The sequence below is a fragment of the Gadus chalcogrammus genome, chromosome 3 (genome assembly GCF_026213295.1).
Source record: "Gadus chalcogrammus isolate NIFS_2021 chromosome 3, NIFS_Gcha_1.0, whole genome shotgun sequence".
Taxonomy (NCBI): domain Eukaryota; kingdom Metazoa; phylum Chordata; class Actinopteri; order Gadiformes; family Gadidae; genus Gadus; species Gadus chalcogrammus.
Window position 1 is genome coordinate 1017514 of NC_079414.1, and position 22372 is coordinate 1039885.

Below are 22372 nucleotides of genomic sequence, written 5' to 3' on the forward strand. Positions count from 1 at the left end.
GCCCCGTGCCAGTGGTGGCACGCGTGCCTAGGATTGCCGACCCCTGGTGTAGATAGTCTATTGCGCTGGGTGCAAGATAGGGCCCTATGCATGCAAATCAATTATTCAATAGCTTTAACTGTTCAGGATCAAAGTGTATTGACATTTAAAAAATGCATGGCACCTGCAATTGGTTAGTGGAAAATAATAATAACAAACAGCGGAAAATTGTATTCATTTACAGGAGCACCTTAGGGAAATAAACTAAGTGTTACAACAGCTAAGGCAGCAATCTACCTAACTATAGTGAAGTAAAGCACAGGCTTGTGTGGGGGAGGGGGAGAGGGATAGAGGGGTGTGAGGGCAAGATTTTTGATTGGACATCTACCTACCGACGTGAGAGTTAAAGATGTTATTTTCTTCAATTTTTTTTACCAGAAGAATATGTCATTGACATTAAACATCTCTACAAGTGACCTGGCCAAGAAAGGCAGCAGTAGCCTACAGTCACACATAGCCTACACACAAAACAAAAATAAAACAACTAAAACAGTCAGCAGGGGGAGGGGGGATAACAATATCGCAGGAAATTGCGGGAGGCTCAAGGAGAAGAGTAAAATTAAGTTTGAGCAACAAAGTGTAAAGACATTTCGGGAATGTCAAGGAGGAGCGTAATATTACATTTTAGCAACAAAGTGTAGTCTTGTGGTGGACTCTATAGACAATAATTCACAATACTGCGTTATTGAAATGTTTTCGTTCTGTGTTATAGGGACGCTGGCTCATTAAAATCGGTCTGCGCGACGTTTGAATTTAACTGTTTTTATATGATCAAATGAACGACCTACCGTTGCGTTATCGATATGAGATATTGTATCTTCACTTCTTTTATCGCAATTCCTACAGTCTATAGACTTACCTGGGAGAGTTTGTCGATGGCGGGGCCGTTAAAACAGTTTGAAGGGGGGACAGTTGTGTAATATTTAAAAATAAGTAAGTGTAGTCTATAGACATAACGTCTCAGCTGGGAGAGTGTGCAAACGGCGAAGCATTTATCTCGATCATGCCGTTGTCTTGCAACGCCGGCGTCCGCGCCCGTGTGTGTGCGGTGTGTTTCTGCGTGTGTGTGCGTGCGCGTGTGCATGTATGTGCAGTGTGTGTGTATGCGGTGTGTGTCTGTTCGTGCGTACGGTGTATGCGTGCATCCGTGCGTGCTGTGTGTGTGTGGGTGAGCTGCGGGCTGCTTGGCACTCCAGGACGTCCTGACTGGCAGTCCCCAGTCTGTCAGGATTGGAAATAGGACTTCAGCCAGCATCATCACAAACATTGGCACGCCACAGGGCTGCGCGCTGCGGGATGGGGGACACCTGGCGGCTGGGAGGAGGAAGGCCCCGAGCCTGCATAAAAGAGGCTACAGAACAGGAGCGGGGAGAAGGCAGAGACACGCATTGAATGCAGAAGCTAGAGGCTCACGGAGACCCTAGCGCACCCTTGTCCTGAGTGTGACTATTGAATAAACGCCAAAGTCGGCTTAACTAACTGTCGCCTTGTGTAGAATCTTTGAAACCCGGCTCATTCTCCAAGCCGGTTACCACATATGGTGGAGAATGCAGGCACCTTGAGCGTTCCCACTACTACTACCCCGCCATGCAGAACCCGGACGGAGCCGCGGCGTCGGCTGCCCAGCAACACCAGCGGGAGACCACCGAGAGCCTCGCCCTGCTCCGCGAGGCTGTGCTGCGGCTTACTCAGCACGCCGTCCGCGCTGCGCCGACCGCCGCCCCGACCAGCCGCCTCACTAAACTGGGACCTGAAGACGATGTGGAGGCTTACCTCGAGGTCTTCGAGCGGACCGCACAGAGGGAAGGCTGGCCAGAGGAGCAGTGGGCGCACATAGTGGCGCTGTTCCTCACCGGACCCGCCCAGCAGGCGAGCCAGGACCTGCCGGCGGACATCGCCCGCCAGTACCCGGCACTCAAACAGGCCATACTGGCCTATTATGGGCACAACCTTGCGGCGCGCGCGCAACGCGCCCAGGATTGGCGGTTAGTGAAGCGGTGGCTGACAACGGGAGAGGGTCCCAACCCGAGCGACCGGGTGATTATTGACCACACCCTGCGGCGACTCCCGCCGGACACCCGCCGCGTGCTGGCCCACTATCATCCTGCCTCCGTGGACGACCTGGTCTTTCAGCTGGAGAACTGGCAGGTGGCCCAGCTCCTGAGCGCCAGACCCGCCCCAGCCCCACGGTGCGCCGAGATCCGCCAAGACCCGAGGGGACCCCCTATCCGGACCCCGGCTCCCGGCTTCACCCCACCGAGCGGAGTACCGGGAGGTGCGGCGCTGTTTTGAGTGCGGCCAGCTCGGCCACATCGCTCGCTATTGCCCGAGGGGACGGGATGTATCGATGCCGTCAGCTTACGCGGACCCGGGGGCGGACCACACGTGCATGCTGGCAACCTGCTGGACGCAGGGAACGTCTGGTAGTCCGACCATCCCGGCGCAGGTGATGAACCGGGACACGCAGGCCCTCCTGGACACTGGCAGTGTGGTTACCCTCCTTCGCCCCGACCAGGCAGGTGGGAAGGCAGGGGAACCAATGGAGGTAGCCTGCCTCCACGGGGACACCCGGACGTACCCCACGTGCCACGTGGTTGACCGCACCCCACACGAGTGTTCACGATCCGGGCGGGGATTTTCCCCCACCTACCGGTCCCATTGTTAATCGGGAGGGACTGCCCGATCTTCCACCGGTTGTGGGACCCGACGCGGGAGCTCCGGAGCCGGAGAGGCCCTCCCCGCAGAGGGGCGCGGGGGGTTCGGCAGGCCTACGGGGCCACCCGGCTTCCATCGTCCCCGGTAGAGCTGGCGGTGGAGGACGAGGGGTCTGAGGGGAACGGACCTTCCCCACCGGGGACCCCGGGGCACACGGGGAGAGGACCCGTCCGGAGCGAGACACCGGAACCTACCCCCGACACCCCGGAGACCCTCACGGCCTCCGAGCAGCCAGACCCACCGGAAGACCCGGAGAGCTCTCCCCTCACTGAGTTTTCGGACTTCTTACCAGAGGGGGGGGAAGGCTCGTCCCGACCCGGCCAGTTCGCCACCGCCCAGCTCCAGGATGAGGCCCTCAAGCACGCCTGGAGCCACGTCCTGGTTCACGACGGGCAGGCCCGAGACTCGGTGAGTCACACACCACATCCACACTTCAGCACCAGGGGGGGTATTTTGTATCGAGTAGCCTCCGGGGAGGGGGTAGTGAGAGAACAGCTAGTGGTGCCCCGTCCATACGTTAGTAAGGTGCTTTTTATGGCCCACACCCACCTCCTGGGGGCCCACCTGGGCATGGACAAGACCCGAGAGCGGTTCCTAGCCAGGTTCTATTGGCTGGGCGTTAAGCGGGATGTTGAGCGCCACTGCCAGGGGTGCCCTGAGTGCCAGCGGGTAGCCCCCCGGCCCACCGCTAGAAACCCCCTCATTCCCATGCCCATCATTGAGACCCCCTTTGACCGCTTAGCCTTGGACATCGTGGGGCCCCTTCCCAAGACCAGCCGGGGCCACCACTATATCCTGGTGCTAGTCGACTACGCCACCCAGTACCCCGAGGCCCTTCCCCTGCGCGCCGCCACCGCCAAGGCAGTCGCCCGTGAGCTTATGCTCCTCTTCAGCCGGGTAGGGATAGCAAAGGAGGTGCTCACTGATCAGGGGTCATGTTTCATGTCACGGGTGATGAAGGAGGTCCTCAGGCTCCTGCAGGTGAAGCAGCTCCGGACCTCGGTTTACCACCCCCAGACAGACGGCCTGGTCGAGCGTTTCAACAAGACACTGAAGCAGATGCTCAAGAAGGCCATGCAAGCCGACGGGAAGAACTGGGACCAACTCCTACCCCACGTACTGTTCGCGGTACAGGAGGTCCCCCAGGCGTCCACCGGGAGAGCCAGCCGTCCCCCCACCGCACCACCGTGGATCACGTGGAGCAGTTGCGTGACCGCATGGCCCGGGTGTGGCCCATCGTCCGGGGGCACCTCCAACGAGCGCAGCAGGCCCAGGCGAGGGTCTATAACCGAGGAGCCCAGCTGAGGACCTTTCAGCCAGGAGACCTGGTCCTGGTCCTGGTCCCCACGGCAGAGTGCCGGTTCCTGGCCAAGTGGCAGGGACCCTACGAGGTGGTGGAACGCGTGGGGGAGGTGAACTACCGGGTCCGCCAGCCAGGGAGGCGGAAGCCGACACAGCTGTACCACATTAATATTCTGAAGCAGTGGAGGGGGGGGGAGCAGACACCCGCCGACCCCGCTCCCTTGTCCCTGGCGGCCCGGCGGGAGATCCCGGAGGTCCCGGTGGGGGAGGACCTCAGCCCGGCCCAGAGGCACGACCTGGACGAGATCATCCTGCAGCATCGGGACGTGTTCTCCGACCTGCCGGGGAGGACTGCAGTCACCCACCACAACATCCGGACGGCGCCAGGCGTAAGGGTAAGGGTGCCGCCCAACAGGATCCCAGAGGCCCGGAGGGAGGCCATACGGACCGAGGTGCGCCGAATGCTGCAGCTCGGGGTGATAGAGGAGTCACGTAGCGCCTGGTGCAGCCCGGTGGTCCTTGTGCCTAAGCCAGACGGTACCTTTCGGTTCTGTAATGATTTCAGGCGGCTGAACGAGGCGTCGGAGTTCGACGCCTACCCCATGCCCCGGGTTGATGAACTAATCGAGCGCCTGGGCCCGGCGCGGTACCTGTCGACCCTGGACCTGACCAAGGGGTACTGGCAGGTGCCGTTGACCCGAGCGGGCCGGGAAAAGACGGCGTTCTCCACCCCGGGGGGACTTTACCAGTATACCGTCCTCCCTTTCGGGGTACACGGCGCCCCGGCCACCTTCCAGCGTATGATGGACCAGCTCCTGAGGCCCCACCAGGATTACGCGGCGGCCTATATTGATGACATCATCATTTACAGCCCCAGCTGGGATATCCACGTCCGCCAGCTAAGGGCCGTGCTGGGAGAACTACGGAAGGTGGGCCTCACCGCTAACCCGGCCAAATATCGCCTCGGGAGAGAGGAGACGACGTACCTGGGGTACCGGGTCGGGAGGGGAACAGTGCGGCCGCAGGAAGGCAAGGTAGCCTCCATACGGGCCTGGCCTCAGCCCCGCACCAAGAAGCAGGTAAAGGCGTTCTTGGGACTGGTGGGCTACTATCAGCGCTTCATTCCCGGGTACGCCACGCTGGCCAGCCCCATGAACGACCTGACCCGTAAGGCCTTGCCAGACCGGGTCACCTGGTCGGAGGCGGCGGACCAGGCTTTCAAGACGCTCCGGGAGGCCCTGTGTTCTGAACCTGTACTAATCACCCCTGACTTTAATCTCCCCGTGATTGTACACACAGACGCCTCGGAGGTGGGACTCCATAACCTACGTCAGCCGGAAGCTCCTCCCCAACGAGCCCAACTACTCCACCGTGGAGAAGGAGGCCCTGGCCATCAAATGGTGCCTCGAGAAGTTGCGTTATTACCTCCTGGGGAGGGAGTTCACTTTGGTCACCGACCACGCCCCACTGAAGTGGATGGCGGGGGCCAAGAATACGAACGCCCGGGTGACACGGTGGTTCCTGGCTCTCCAGGATTACCGGTTCCGGGTGGACCACCGACCGGGCCGAGAGCATGCCAACGCCGACGCCCTGTCACGTCGGGATGCCTGCCTAGGGGGGTTCCCCAGAGACCAGGGGCTTGAGCAAACGGGGGGGGAGTGTGGCATCCCGCCCCTGAAACCTCGGCCTGGACGGGCCCGAGGGGCCGTGAAGGACGGGGTATACCACCCCCACCCACCAGCCGGCGACGGAGAGCACCTGGACCCTCCCCCCAATCAGCGGGATGGGGGACACCTGGCGGCTGGGAGGAGGAAGGCCCAGAGCCTGCATAAAAGAGGCTACAGAACAGGAGCAGGGAGAAGGCAGAGACACGCATTGAATGCAGAAGCTAGAGGCTCACGGAGACCCTAGCGCACCCTTGTCCTGAGTGTGACTATTGAATAAACGCCGAAGTCGGCTTAACTAACTGTGACTTGTGTAGAATCTTTGAAACCCGGCTCATTCTCCAAGCCGGTTACCACAGCGCTCAGCCCCATCCTCTACACCCTGTTCACTCATGACTGTGTCGCCTCCCACATAGACAACACCATCCTGAAGTTTGCGGACGACACCGCAGTGATAGGACGCATCATGGGCGGGGACGAAGCGGCCCACAGGAGGGAGGTGGCCCGTCTGGTGTCATGGTGTGAGGACAATAACTTCACCCACAACAAGGACAAGACCAAGGAGATGATAGTGCCCATGAGGAAGAAAAGGAGTCCTGATCGGCCGCTGTTCATCGGGGTGCTTGAAGTAGAGAGGGTGAGCAGCTTCAAGTACCTCGGCGACACTCACAGCTGGTTAAGAAATCATAACAGCGGCTGTACTTCCTGAGGAGGCTGAAGAAGTTTGGCATGTCACCTGAGATCCTCAGAACCTTCTCCAGCTGCATTGTTGAGAGCATCTTGACCGGCTGTATCACCGTCTGGTACGGCAGCACTTCTGCTTTGGACCGCAGACGACTGCAGAGAGTGGTAAAGACTGCATAGAAGATCATCAGAACCCTACTGCCCTCTCTGCAGAGCATCTACCACCGCAGAGTCCACAGGAGAGCTGCCTCCATACTCAAGGACCCCACCAACCCCCAGCATGGACTGTATACACTTCTACCCTCAGGACGGAGGTACAGAAGTATGAAGTCCAAAACAACCAGACTAAAGAACTCTTCCTTTCCCACTGGCCTCAGACTCCTTAACATCAGATAGGAGTCTGTTGTTATTGTAATTAATCTACCTCAGGACTGCCGCCACTGTTTACATTTTGCTCATGCACTACGGCACACTTTCTTGGATTTGCACCATTATTTATTTGAACAAAAAAATATTATTTCATCTTGATGCTGCTCTTTTATTTATCTTGTAAATTGTCAATTTTATATTGTTGCAGTTTTTTCAATTTTATTTGTATATTGCATATATATATATATATAACTATATATATATATATATAACTATATATATAACTATATATATATATATATAACTATATATATATATATATATATATATATATATATATATATATATATATATATATATATATATAACTATATCTATCTATATCTACATCTATATATATATTTGTATATATTTCTTTCTTGGCATTCAGTATGTGGAAAACAAAGGAAGAATCTCATTGTATGACTGAGAAGATGTTTCTTATTGTGCATATGACAATAAACACTTTGAATTGAACTGAACATGCACACTTGACCAAATGTGCATTAACTTGTCCGACAGGCCTGCTATTGTATAGTAGTAAGATTTAAACTATGAGATAGTTTCCAGCGATGTTCACATATGGAAGTCAGTTCAACCTTTACTTGATGCAGTCGGTGTTACAGCCACCGGACCGCCACTGGCCACAGAGTTCATCTGCTCATTACTAGAGCTGGTGGGAGGCGTCTGACCACAGGGTTCAGGTGTACACCAGAGCTAGTGGGAGGCGTCTGAACACAGGTGTACACTAGAGCTAGTGGGAGGTGTCTGAACACAGGGTTCAGATATACACTACAGCTAGTGGGAGGCGTTTGAACAAAGGGTTCAGGTATAGGTTCAGTATATCCATGGGTTACCTATATTTTAGTCAGGCTATTGTTTAGGGCAGCTTGCTTTGCTATTTAGCTATTGTGTAAAAATATTGACTTTTGAATATTGAATATGGAGTGCTTCTGGCATTTCTTTGGCAGGTAGACACTGCTACACAGGTGGTACTACCTACTGGAGGATATCTATTATCCAATATCAACCACAACTTTCAAACTACATACACTGCTGTTATGATTTGTGATTAGTTGTCATTTCAAAACATAAAAAAATTTCTTCATAAGATGTCGGAAAGCAGTTGAATAGAAAGAGGAGGGACGTACTGTCTCCCTCCTGGGGTGTCCTAGACCCCAGGCTTGCTTCTACCTTCCACTCTGTCGGCTTTGCTTCTCCTTCCCAGCGACCATGCCGTTAATTGATTATGTCCGTGCATTGTGTTGTGTGTTTTGTTTGTATATGAACATCTGTGTGTGTGTGTGTGTGTGCGCGTGCGTGCGTGCGTGCGTGCGTGTGTGTGTGTGTGTGTCGGCTTAGCTCAGGAGGTAGAGCAGTTGTCTTGTAACCGAAAGGTTTCTAGATCGATCCCTAGCTGAGTGTTGATGTGTCCCTGAGCAAGACACTTGACCCTAACTGCTCCTGGCGAGCTGGCAGTGGGCTAAATGCCCTAATTGTAATTGTATGAGCGACTTTATGTGTGTGAGAGTCTGTGTGTGTGTGTGGTCTGAGGCAGTACATGCGCCTCATGTCTGCATGCTGCCAGCAAAGCATCTCCGCTGACACCTGCTGCCTGGGAGGCTGAACAAGCAGAAAACCCTCACTGCGACCTTTCTGACACGACATGGAGCAACACACACACAAAAACATGTGTACACACACTCAAACTGGGCAAAATTCACCTTTTCAGAGAAGCAGGAGTCCTTCTGGGATGGAGAGGAAAATAACGACATGTTTAAATGAAAGTATACAGTATGTACACACATGCACCAGCAAAGATGAACAAACCCACGTATGCACCTGCACAGTGCCCAGCCCTGCCAGACAGAGACACCTGATACCCCTCACGCAGACAAAAAGAGAGGCCCAGCAAAACGGAGGCAGAGGCTTGGCCTGAAGCCGAGGTGACCATTATGGGCCTAATGAGGAAGGGCATTGTGAGTGTTCGGCCTGTATGACATTCAATATATGAAGTAGATCATTACCAAATAGTAAATGTTTCTAAAACAGTGGTCACCAACCTTTTGAACCTGAGAGCTATTTCATGGGTACTGAGTCATACGAAGGGCACCCAGTTTGATACACTCTTCTGAAATAACATATAATTTGCTCAGTTTGCCTTTAGTTATATATTATTATTAATGATTAATGATACTCATCTATTTGAAGACACTGATCATGTTAATGATTTCTTACAATAAATATCAACAATGACTTAAAAAAGGTGGGAAAGAGTTGTTCAAGAATGAGTTGTGCTATTTTTAGAACAGGCCTGCGGGCCCCTCATATGGTCCTTGCAGGAGCCCTGGTGCCCGCGGGCACTGTGTTGGTGTCCCTCCTCTAAAGCAAATAAGTCTCTAAAATCACACAATTTATGATTCTATATTATTGGTTCCTATAACTAGGCTACACAATTGAAAAGGTTAATGAAGGTTTCCGCTTTTTGACGATATTCGCTTGCAAAACAGAATAGTGTGTTAAAAAAGGACCCATATCCAGGTCTATACACTGGATATGGAATAATATTTCCACACTATTAGATTGCTGATATCGATATTCAAAACTTTCTTTCCTAATATGAAGGACATCATGTGGTATTTGGGAATTATGTGTGAAACATTGCATGATGTGTAAACAACTCTAATCTGAAATAAACCAGATCTCAATGAGATTTTGAAATTTGGAAACAGAAAAGGGGGAATATCGAAGGTCAAACTGAATTCATTATTGCGGATATCATTGTGTTTGTTCCCTCGGTCTGAAACAAAACAAACATATAAATGTCCCTTAAACTAATAAAATCAAATGTTCGGATAAATGTAGGCTAAACCTGTAGAATAAGTGTTAGTTGGACACCCCTTGCAGGCACGCAGCAGCAGAGCTCAACCTTAAGGATTTATTATAATTTGTTCTTTCATGTAATTATACAATGAAAAATGTGTTGCCATTATTATCTTACTACTATAATAGCAGGCCTGTCGCACCAGTTACTCAAGTTGGTCAGTGTGCATGTGCCAAGCAGCCTGCAGCTCACACACACACACACACACACAGCACGCACAAACTAGGGATGGTCAAAACGATTTTTTTTCCCGGGAATACGTTTTTTCAGTTCCGTTCACTATCACGATTTGTTCGTTTGATTCCTTCGTATGATTCCTTTGTTGAATCAGATGGTCTGTTACTTCATTTGATAGGGAATCGGAAATCATGGAATAAGTGCAAATTCCCTACTAGACCAAACGAGACTCGTAATGGTAGGTAAAAACAATACTTTATTAAAGCATGCAATTCAATAAACAAAATAAAAAGAAAACATAAAGTGCTTGCATGATATTGAAGCCTACAGCGATCGTTAGTTAACTTGTGGGGTGCTGCCCTATCATTTGTTTACCTATGTGCCACGGCAACGCATTTGCTACCTGCTGTAGTACTCTCATTGGCTGAATCGTTTTAGAATGTTTTAGACTCAATCAATATAAGGTAGCGGGGGAACGAAGCTCTGTTCATTTGTATATATTTAAAAGAAAAGAAAAAAAAGAATGAGTTCTCTTGTTTTTGGAATCAGGTCTCGTCATTCACCTTCAGTATTCGTTCCTTCTGACCAAATCGTTCGCGACCGACCCATACATACACCGCAAGCATGAACATACACACCGCATACACACACCGCACACACATGCACATGCGCCCGAACATACACGGAAACGCACACACACACGCACATAGATACATATGTGCGATGACAATCAATGACTTCTGAATCAAACTCATAACCAATTAGAGGTCGGAAACTCTAGTTATTATTATATTATACCTTATCGCCTACTAAACAATCAAGGCCCTTCCTTGGGCGACCCCTCAAAGGAGAGACACTACAGCCGTTGTGTCTCTTAATATCGACTACCTGGGGAGGCATCATAGACTCCATTGTGTTACTTACATTTCTGATCGTAACTGAAATGTGACTTGATAAATACATAGATACATCTTCCAAATTCAAGGTGTAGCCTGAGATTAAATGTATGTCAGTCTAACGTCTAAGATAGCCGTGTATTCTCAAAAGAAAATAAACCAGCCATGGAAATAAAGAGCAAATAAAACACCAAGCTATGTCTGATTGGTACGGGCACGTTAGCTTTCAAAGCCACAGCGTTTCTGCTTTGGATTTCCAATTGATAGTCTTGACAGTCTAACAGACTCAACTAATAGTCCTGATAGTCCAACATTCTTAACAGACAGTCCTGACAGTCTAACAGGCTCAACAGACAGATAGACCTGATTGTCCAACAGACTCAACTGATAATCCTGACAGTCCAACAGGCTCAACAGATAATCCTGACATTCCAACAGACTCAACAGATAGTACTGACAGTCCATCAGGATCAACAGATAATCCTGATAGTCCAACAGGCTTAACTCAAGATATCAGGGGCAGTTTTATCAGTGTTAATGCCCCCTGACAGCTGAGATCCCTGCCTTGGTATAGAGTAATGCTGTCAAAGACGCGTATGAAGCCCGTTCTGCCTGAAGCTGTTTGACACCTTCCTTCGTACAGAGCAATAATGTCATATGAAGCCTGTTCTGTCTGAAGCTGTTTGACCCCTGCCTTGGTGCGGAGTAATACGGTGATATGAGGCCTGTTCTGCCTGATGCTGTTTGGCCCCTTCCTTGGTACAGAGTAATACTGTTATCTGAGCCCTGTTCTGACTGAAGCTGTTTGACCCCTGCCTTGGTACGTAGTAATGCTATCAACAATGCGTATGAAGCCCGGCTGTTGGCCTGTGTGTGTGCTGTGTGTGCGTTGCTTAATGGAGGATGTGATTATGATTATGATTTTTGTTATCAAATTAGGAGTTATAACAATTCTGTTCCATTTGATGATTTGCTTTGCTCAGTTTGTGTTAGAGGTATGTCATGGGAGTATGAACAAATTCATGACACTGCCTTAAACATGATGCTCACAGGACACACTTAGAGGTTAAGGACACTGCCTTCAACATGATGTTCAGAGGACACACCTATAGCTTCAGCACAATACCTTCAACATGATGCTCACAGGACACACTTGGAAAGCAGGTCAGGATACTGCCTTCAACATGATGATCACAGGACACACTTAGAAAGAAGTTCCTCTGTTCATTTACAGAACTGCTTTTATGTGAACGGTTAAACTGCACATACAGTAGCTATTGGGAACTATTTGTGAATCTATATATATATATATATATATATATATATATATATATATATCTTGGTTCGCTCTTATAGTTTAACAGGAGAAATAGGAACGCAAGTGAGCTACTATAAATCAACTCTTCACCATGACAACCACAGCGGGAACAGAGCTTCCCTCCAGCCTGTTATCTGTGACCCGGCAGGGCACTGTGTCCTGTTTGGTAACCACATGTTCAACTACACGTTGTTATTTAGGATTAGTTATGCAAGTGGAGGACAGATATCCGCTGATTAAGATGTGAGGATGCAGATGTCTTCTGCTGCATGTCATATGTCGAGTCAATTGTATTTGTGTTGCCCTTGCATTTACAGTCTCCGGCTGTAACATTCTACAAACCCTAACAAAGCCCTCCCAAAAGAAAGGCTGTAATATTCTATGATCCCTAACCGTAGCCCTCCAAAGAGAAAGGCTTTAACATTCCAAGACCCCTAACTGTAGCCCTCCCAGGAGAAAAGCTGTAGTATGATACCACCTCTAACCGTAGCCCTCCCAAGAGAAAGGCTGTAACATTCTCTGACCTCTAACTGCAGCCCTCCCAAGAGAAAGGCTGTAACATGATACAACCCCTAACCAGAAAGGGATTAGCATCAAAACTACTGGAGGATTGAAGGAGGATGATAATTGTATCATAACGAGCACCACAGTGTATGAACCTTTGCACATTCTTTATCTCTGATAATGTTTGTTTTTGTGTGTGTCGGTGTGTCTTTTAACTGTGCATATGTCTTTGTGTCCCTGAATGGTTATACTATGAGATGTCATGTTTTATGATGAGACAAAAACCTGGCTGTAGTGGCTTTGTGACGGGAGGTACAGAGGAATGCTCTGCCCTGCATCCACTCTGCAAGGTGAACTGTGTGCTACGGGGGCTGCTTTGTATGCATGACAGAGTGGAACTCTAATCATAACTGGGTTTGCTGCCCTGTAGCTTGATGTTCTAGGCCTGCACAAACACAGACACACGTATATGGTGTGTGTGTGTGTGTGTTTTGTGTGTGTGTGTGTGTGTGTGTGTGTGTGTGTGTGTGTGTGCATGTCTGTGCTGTGTGTTTATGCATGTATGTGAATCTGAATGTGTGTTTGTCAGTAAAAATATGTGTGTGTGTGTGTGTGTGTGTGTGTGTGTGTGTGTGTGTGTGTGTGTGTGTGTGTGTGTGTGTGTGTGTGTGTGTGTGTGTGTGTGTGTTTGTCTGAGAGTGTTTGTGTGTGTGTGTTTGTATGTGTGTTGGTTTGTGTGTGTGTGGTTGTGTGTTAGTGTATGTGTTTGTTAGAGTGTATGTGTGTGTGTGAGTGGGTGTGTGTCTGTGTGTGGCTCACGTCTTTGGGTTTGAAGGGGGGCTGGATCTCACGGTTGGCGAGGCGCTCCCAGTCGATGCGTCTGAAGAAAGCATGCTCCCTGATGTCCCGCTCGCCTTCCTGCCCGCAGCCCAGACGCTTGGACGGGTGCTTGGTCATCAGCTGGTCACCGGGAAGACACAGGAAGGACAGCCGGTTAGAGACCTCTGAAACCTGTACCGTGTTACTTAAAATGGTAATACTATCAATACTACTTCTAATAATACAACTATGCATTAATGGCTGGTTGTTACTCTTCTGCATCAACTCCATTTATCCACCCTCTGCAGTGAATGCTAACCCCTATGAGGGGGAAGTATGGATATGTTTAGTCTGTTTAGACTTGGAGTCGTCCACACATATATTTAAAAGATTTTTCACCCTTCATTTCGGAAAACAATGTGTCTGTTTGTGGAACAGACATTCCACAAACAATGTTATAGAAAATATCACTGTCCACAAGAGAACTCTATAACGATTTAAAACCCTCACAACACTCAACACTCACACACACTTAAAATGTGCTGGGGACAGAGACACATTCGGAAGTGCATTTTCAGAAGGGCTGTGTACATGAGGATGCACTCTTTATTTTTTTTCTTTAGTGCAGGTAATGAAAGGTTCTGAAAGACGGCATCCCCATGTAGATAAATAATGAATAAAATGTACACAAAAAACTGTGATGTCTGACATGTTTTATGAAGAAAGTCTTTCCAAAAAGCATTGGACATATGATCCACTAAGTCCTGCACCATGTACCCAATGTTGACAACGTGAAATGACATGACTAAGCTACCAACATAAACAATAAGAAGATAGGAAAGGTAATGAACTACGTGTTAAAGTTAAGAAGGGGTAAACATGTGATGTGAACAGTTACAAAAAATTGTAGACGGTTACACAACCCCTTCTTTTTTTTTCGTGTTATTTTTTATTAATTGATGAATATTTTTTTTATTTTTAAAGTGGACCGCAGTCGCACTATAGGGGGATCATTTGTTTATCAACAAGGCGGATGTGCGAGCAGAATGATCGCAAAAAGAAAAAATGTTTGACCGGTTGCCATGGTTATCTCTGTGTGGTTCATTTGCAGTTGCGGTGTTAACAGATGTTGTCAGCTTACTGTTTCATTAAACTGTAATCAGAAAATGTGGTTATATGCTATAGACCCTATAGTATCTGTGGTATAAAGGCTGGGACGAATTTCAAATTATAAATATGTACATTTTATGTTGAAAGTATAGACGTTTCGATTCCCATTAATACGAATGGCGCGGTGATTATTCTTCAAAACGAGAGCTGGTAAATCGCGAAAAATTAATTAAACTGTAATCAGACAAGGCGGTTATATGCTATAGATCCTAGAGTATTTTTGGTAGAAAGGCTGGGACGAATTTCGATATGAACACTTTATGTTGGAAGCATAGACCGTCGCTATTCCCATTGAAACGAATGGCGCGGTGATTATTCTTCAAAACGAGAGCTGGTAAATCGTGAACAATGAATTAAACTGTAATCAGACAAAGCAGTTATATGCTATAGACCCTAGAGTATCGGTGGTATAAAGGCTGGGACGAATTTCGACTTATAAATCTGCAAACTTTATGTTTAAAGAATGGACCGTCGTGATTCCCATTGAAAAAATGGAGCGGTGATTTTTTATTTTATTTTTTTACGGTTTTCGTTGACTGATTTTTCTTAAACGGTTATGATTTACTAACCGGTTACAAGTGTACACGTTGTACCCGTGCACACCCCTACTATACACAGCACTACAAATCAGATTAAAAAAGCAAAAAATATTTGTTGCAAAGCTGAATGCTATATCACATCATGAGCTGGCTGTTCTCAATTCACAACACACATCCATCTAATCTACATCAGGCATTCTGACCAAAACTCATGCACTCCCCACCACAATTATTCCAGAATTCAAGCAAAGCAAGAATGACCAAAGGTCACTTTGTGTCAACAAGAGACTGATTCCACCAACTCCACCGTCGTCATCTCCACTATACCAAACACTGTACGAACGCAAACAGTAGATAAGTTAGGCTACTTGGTGGCTATGGCTAACATTAATTGCATGAGTTAAAACAGCCGACCACTTGAGTGCAAAAAACACAAAAGACCTTGCCACAGCACCAGCAAATCTTAAGCAATAAATATCGCGTCTTGCCTTTATTTATGTGGCAGTGGTCTGCAGATGCATCCCGTGGTGTAGCCTACCACATCGATTAAGTTCAACAGGTTATCGCTCCAATACTGTCCATGCTGCTAGCAACCTGGTCTGGTGCTTTTCATTATGTATTCAGGGTTAAATTACTTGATTGTCTGATGCCTCATCATTGCCTCCCAGCCAAAGAGTATTGGTATTAATACCTCATTCATTGTCCAAGCCAGGGTGGCAGCTCATTCAATAATGATACCTAATAAATCAACTTAATTTTTTTTTCTTTTTTGGTGGGTACAAAATTAATCTTGACAAAAACTGGTATGTTCTATTTCATGTAGGCTACGCCGTCTAGGCTTCGCCTTATGGGCTTGTCCCGTGTGCGTGCTCGCTCGCACTGAAAATTTGAACTATGCACCCATCAACGTGGGCACCGCCCACATTTCCCTCGGCACCATGTATATAAGACGGCGCATGCCGCCGCTCATCCTCCTTTTCTTTCAGCTTTGTATGATCAACAGTTATGACTTTAAAACGTCAAGTACCTTTTGGCAGCGGCTTGGGCGAGGTGACGGACCAACGGCCCTTTTCAGGGCCATTATGCCGCGTTTCCACTGCAGGGTGCGGTAGGGAGGGGGCGGTATAGCCCAGCTCAGTTCCGAGGTCGCGTTTCCACTTCCGACAGTACCCTTTGTGGTAGGCCGGATGTCGATCGCCGCGGCAGCTACGTAAACATCGTAAACAACGTCTTCCTCCCCAAAGGCAGACGAACGTCTCCACCTCCTTGTTCGCCCAAGCAAGCGTTTTACGCGACATGTTAATTGTAAAGAATAATACCTCGAGGCTACTGTTTGTTCGTTTTTATCCCCGCGTCACCCGGAAGTGATGATTCTGTCGACCAATCAACGGAGGAGGTGTGTAGCTAGAATTTCCCGGGACCCTTTCAGGCGTCTCGTCTCGTTTTCAGTACCCCAACGGAGGAGTCCTGAAAACGAGGCCAAAACGGGTACGGCTAAGTCCGGGTCACGCCCACTTTTGGCGGTGGAAACCCAACCCGATCCGCACCTTTGCGATCCGATCTGTTCCGCACCCTGGAGTGGAAACGCGCCATTAAAGAGCGATTCCTTGAGAACTGGGCCCTTTTCAGGGCCTCATTGCCTATCTGAAGCCGGGTGACGGGCACCTGGCGTGTTTCATGTGCCTCAGTGCGGAACACGCCGCGGCTGCCTTGTCTACCCCCACCTCCTGCGCAGCCTGCCGCGCACTGCCTGGAGAGGTGCCTGCCACTGCCTGAAGAGGGGCTCCTCTCCAGGCACCTTTTCTTTTCACCGTCGTTGGCCCTCTCCGAGGCCATCGACATTTTTAAAGCCGGAGTTCCGGACGTCGAAGATGAGGACCTCATCGAGCAGGTCGACTCCGCCTCCATTGACGACGTCTTTGCGGCCCAGGTGAAGGCTTTCACTGACTTTACTAACGTGGAGGGGCCTGATACTCAGGCGTGGGGGATCCCTCGCCTGGAGCCTCCCCTGGCAGCACTTCTCTATTCGGGCGCCTGATGGCGCCCTAACGAGAAGCTGCTGCCCCCCGACCGCAATCTGCAGCAGCGGTAAACAACACCACCCTGCTTTCCGCTGCCCTGATCTCCTTGTCGGCTGGCAGGGAGCTTATAGCCCGGAGGAAGCCGCAAGATGGCTTGCAGTTTCCCGGTTCTCCAGCGCCATCCTCCAGCTATGCCAGCCGATAGCCGTTTCGGCCGGCCGGCATATGGCCTGGTCCATCATTGTTCAGCGGGCCATTTGGCTCTCCCCCACTGCGCTGCCGGAGCGAGAGCGGGCCAGCCTCGTCCAGGGCCCATTAGCTCCGGATGGGCTATTTGGGCCCCGGTTCTCGGAGGTGCTCGCGCACCAGCAGTCTGTCCATGAGAATCGTTCCCGGTTCGGGGCGATTCTCACGGGCTCCTCCCACCAGCAGGCCGGTAGGAAGCGGGGTCGAGCCAGGTCCCAGCGTTCCAGGGGGCCACCCTTTTACCCCGCCACCGCAGCCGCCCCAGCACCAGCAGGGGGGAGCAGCACAGTGGAGCCAGAAGTACCGCAAGCTGGCTCCCAGTCTTTCTGTACCATTGAATAAAGATTCAAAAGACCGTTCGGCCGAACGGCAGTACATACTTCCTAAAGAACCTCTCTACCTCCCTCCTACAGTCTGTTGAAGGTGAGAAGACGGGTCTGCTCACTGTGGTGACAGCTAGCGGACAACGCGGCGATCCTAGCGGGGAGGCTAGACAACTCGTTGCTCGTTCATCGGGCATTAGTGCAGCGGCTAGACGGCTCGCTGCCTGTTCGGTGGACACGAGCGCGGCGTGTAGACAGCTTGCTGTTTGTACTGCGACTGACTCTGTAACGTCTACCATGCTCGCTGAGCCCCCTCCCTTTCATGGAACGTGTTGCCTGGATTGTCCAGGGACCCCTTCGAGCCTCTGTCTCAGGCCCCTTTCGATGCCCTGTCCTTTAAGACGGCGCTCTTATTGGCTTTGGTTTCTGACAAGCGGGCCGGCAGGTTGACCGTTCTGCCTGTCAGCCCGAGCTACTTGTTGCTTAACGAGGACAGCTCCTTTGCGCTTCAATTTATCATTCAGGGTGAAGCGGACTCCGTAAGCCGATCACTGGAAGGGCTTCTCCCCGGTGTGTGAGGTGAATGAGCCAGTAGGTTACGTGAAATGCCCAAAATGCGGTAAAGTACAACAGTACAACAGCAGATAATTCATCGCTGATAAGTAGGGGTGTAACGGTACACAAAAGTCACGGATCGGTACGTACCTCGGTTTTTAAGTCGCGGTACGGGGAAAATTAAAAAAAAAATGCTTGTTTCTCAACCCTTAGATAAGCAGCAATGATAACACCAATAAACTTGGTTATGGCATTTGCATTTCTGAATTTCCAGACAGGGGTTGTTGAAATAGTGTTTTGAGCTGGGTTTGCACAGCTCGTATTTTTTTTATTGAACAACAATGCTTACATGGTTTGTAGTCAACATATAAGATAGATCGGGCGGCGAATTGCATTGTGTATCCGACATCCCGACTGAGAGCTGCTGTGCGGATTACGGGGTCGGAGTAGTATACTTTGGCTAAACGGTCCGGGTGGAACTCCAACTTCAAGTTTTAAATTCCGCAACGCAAAACGGGCCTTTACATTTGCCATATTAACGCTATATACGCCAGATTTACGAACCGCGGTACACCTCGGTAACCGCACCGAAGTGCCTGTTCCGTGACTGTTTCGTACAAATACGTTACACCCCTACTGATAAGGCATCCAGATCGAAGCCGTACAACATATAACTACAACCAACAACAACAACAATAGGTCATATAACTCCCACTATAACTCCCACTCAATAACTGTGAACTGGACTTCATTGCTGCACTGTACACATTTTCCATCTATTGCAGGACTGCAGCCCCCCCCTCTCACTCTCACACATCACAACTATGGACTGGACTTGCTGCATTCTCATTCATGTTATTATTGTTATTTATTTATTTATCTATTTATTAATCTATTTATTTATTAATATATTTATATTTATATACTATGCCAGTGGTGATGCTCTAAACTTAATTTCGTTGATTAACTCTGTTGAACAAGGACAATAAAGAAATCTAATCTAATCTAATCTAACACCTGCCACGAGTGCCCAAAAACCTTCTATCACATAGTTTGTTACAGCATCAAAACCCATGCCTGCAAAGGTGAAACCATTGGTGACTGAGAAGTGTGTCAGCTTTTGCTGTAAAGGCATTATGCCTTTAAACATCGTTAATGGCGAGGGATTCAAACAGCTAGTGCAAGAACCAATTCATGTCGGGGCCGCACATGGGATGGTTCCCAGCCATGTGACAATTGCAAAGAGATGCACTGAAATGGCTCAAGAAAAAAGGGACGCTTTGGTAAAGACACTGAAGACTTTCTTGAAGGACGGCAGAGTCGCAATGACCACAGAAATGTCTATGGAGGATTATAAAAAAATATGTTATTTGACAATCACATGCCATTTCATAAGTAAGGATATGGAACTAGTGAATACAACCCTGACAACTGCAATGTTCCCTTTATTATTCTTTTATTACATTTCAGCTGCTGTTCACCATCGCGTTGAGGCCGGATTGTGGAGAGAAGTGGCAAGGCTTTATCTTAATTTCGTTATTGCCACTTTTGCCAGCAATTTATGCCAAATACCCATCCTAATTTAGAATTTTAATTTAACTAATGCTTGTTGGCATGTTGGTCTATTTTTATTCATATTGGTGGTTGTGGAGAGGCGACCGCAAGCAAGTCTCATTTTTGTTGGTCTTAGTTCTAATCTCAATTTTATGTAACTTTTCGTTGTATGTTGTTATTGCCAAATACCTATCTTAGTTTGGAATTTATTTTAATTTAATTTGTTAAGAAAGACTAATTGTTATATGACTAATTGTTATAATTGTTATATGCCCGTAGACCTATTTAGAAGTGTAGGCTATTTAGAGTGCTGAGATGACGATGTTACAGAGGACTTTTTTATCATCTTGTTCCAAGTGGACTATAGCCTACGATAGTCAATCAATGTAAAATATATATATATACGACTCATTCTTGAAAAAGAGCTGCGCATATTTGAATATGTTGGGCTGAAAACGTGTTCGGGCATTGAAAAAATCTAGCAGGGTTCAGGCAGAATCCTGTCGGGCTCGGGCCGGGTCGGGCCTAACTTTTAAGGCCAGATTACAGCTCTAGTTTGGTGGTGCGTTTGATGGCACGATTGTGCCATCAAACTAACTCATGTCCCTAACCCATGCATGGGTCTGGGGAGTCCTTTCACAATGTTTCTCCAACAATGTGAACACTTCTGGAGATCGAGCCAAGGAATCACTGAACACTTTACACATTTGTAGTATGATGACCATTCACCTCTTTCAAAATGTTAATTCTATATGCTATTCTTCGGTACTTACTCTATATTACCCTTTTGAACATATCATCGTAAGGGTAGCTATTCATTTTGGAATGCAGAGTGCATCTGAATACCATTTTTTGAACGTCAAGAGACCCCCCAAACTGTCTTCAGGGGAGCCCAGGTGTATTTAGGGGTGTTAGTTTGACAATTGCAGGGGTTGCTTTGGGGACATGTGAATTTCAGTCCTCACTGCTCAGGAGGATGAGGAAGAGGAAATTCACACCTTGCTGAAACCACCGACGGCCCTCACAGATGTTGGGAAAATGCTCAAGACTACCAGTCTTTAGATGTGAACTTGATTTGATGCTTTAGCTCTGCTACTGACGTTACGATTTGTCTGTTTACTGAACAATGCACTTTTCTTCCAACACCCGTTTCCTTGTACAGCCTCTATGAGCTCCTGCTTCATGAGCACTGCAGGAGAACGGACAATCAACGGAGACACTACACAAACTGCTATCGTCATTATTGACAATACTGCGTTAACATCCAAACTGAACCATTCACACTTACAAATCCACCTATGAGCCTTTCATATCCTGTACTCTGTAATCCTAAACTGCCAGCTCCGATGTCTTTTAAAGGTGTGTGGAAAGATGCAGGATGGAGGTACAAACTGGTGTGTTATAGACAACAGATACGTATCTGTCAACAGATGCAAGGGCATTAGCCTTCTCTCGTCACAAAACCAACGTGGTGGTAAGAAACGGATCAGAAAACAAACCATTACCAGAGAAAAAGGATATGTCACCGTGACAAGCGCACCTCAGCATGACTAGGACATCAACAGGTCCTGTTTCTGTTCAGAGACCGGTTGCCTAAAAATACCTGTGTCACCGGGTCCTGTTACATAACAACTACTTTACCTTGGCCTCTCTGAGTGTGTTTCATGATTTTGGGGGATTTTTCACATAGCAAATGACCAAAAGGATATTCAAATTGTGGACAAAGGATAGGAGATATTTATTTGATCTGCTTATTATACTGGTCAATTAAAGAAATCTGAAAGCGAAGTCTCAAGCAGTGGGCATGAGACACACGCAATACAACCCATTCACACGCTTACACTCCACACCTTTCTGACGCAGAGAAATGACCAGGATAACGCCCACGAAGTTATGCCGCTATTTTATAACAGTGGAACAGGTAGGAATCAAGGTGGTTCCCCGTACTTATGGTGACCAGATGTCCTCTTTTGCCCAGACCTGTCCTCTTTTTGAGACCTAGAAATCTGTCCGGACGGAATTAAAAAATCGTCTTCACATCGAATTTGAGTTTCCTCTGAAAAATATGCCCAACATGAGGAGAACTGAAAAGAGTCCTGTTTTATACGGACACACATTAACAAACTTATCCTACAGAGATTGAGAAAGTTTTAGCTATTAAACAGAATGATATGGAGGTAAATCTGTCTCATCGGATTTTGAAAATAAAAAGCCATTGAATTTTAAGCACTGAATATTAAACATTGAAAAAATGTATCTGAATTTCTTTGCCTCTGAATTGACCTCATAATAATTTTCTAATTTTTTCCAATGTTCAAAAATTCTCAATCAAATATTAAATGTTAAAAAATTCAATGTGCAAGATTAAATGTATACAATTTCATTTAAAATTGTCAATGCCCCAAAATTCACCATGCCAATTACAACTGCAAAATTCAATGTATGAAATTCATTGTTAGCATCAATCCTAGATGCTAGATCGCAGTCAAGCAAGGAGACAGGGCGGGAATAAGAGCGTTATTCGTTGAAGCTCGGTTGGTATAGTGGTGCTACA

General features: G+C 48.1%; 1 protein-coding gene across 1 annotated transcript in view; it reads right to left on the reverse strand.

Annotated features, from left to right (window-relative positions):
* LOC130377970 (protein kinase C alpha type-like) overlaps positions 1 to 22372 on the reverse strand; it is a 297706-nt gene that overhangs the window by 12548 nt on the left and 262786 nt on the right. The window contains exon 15 of the mRNA XM_056584916.1: positions 13411 to 13551. Within this exon, the coding sequence (XP_056440891.1) occupies positions 13411 to 13551 (141 nt within the window). The remainder of the gene's footprint in view (positions 1 to 13410; positions 13552 to 22372) is intronic.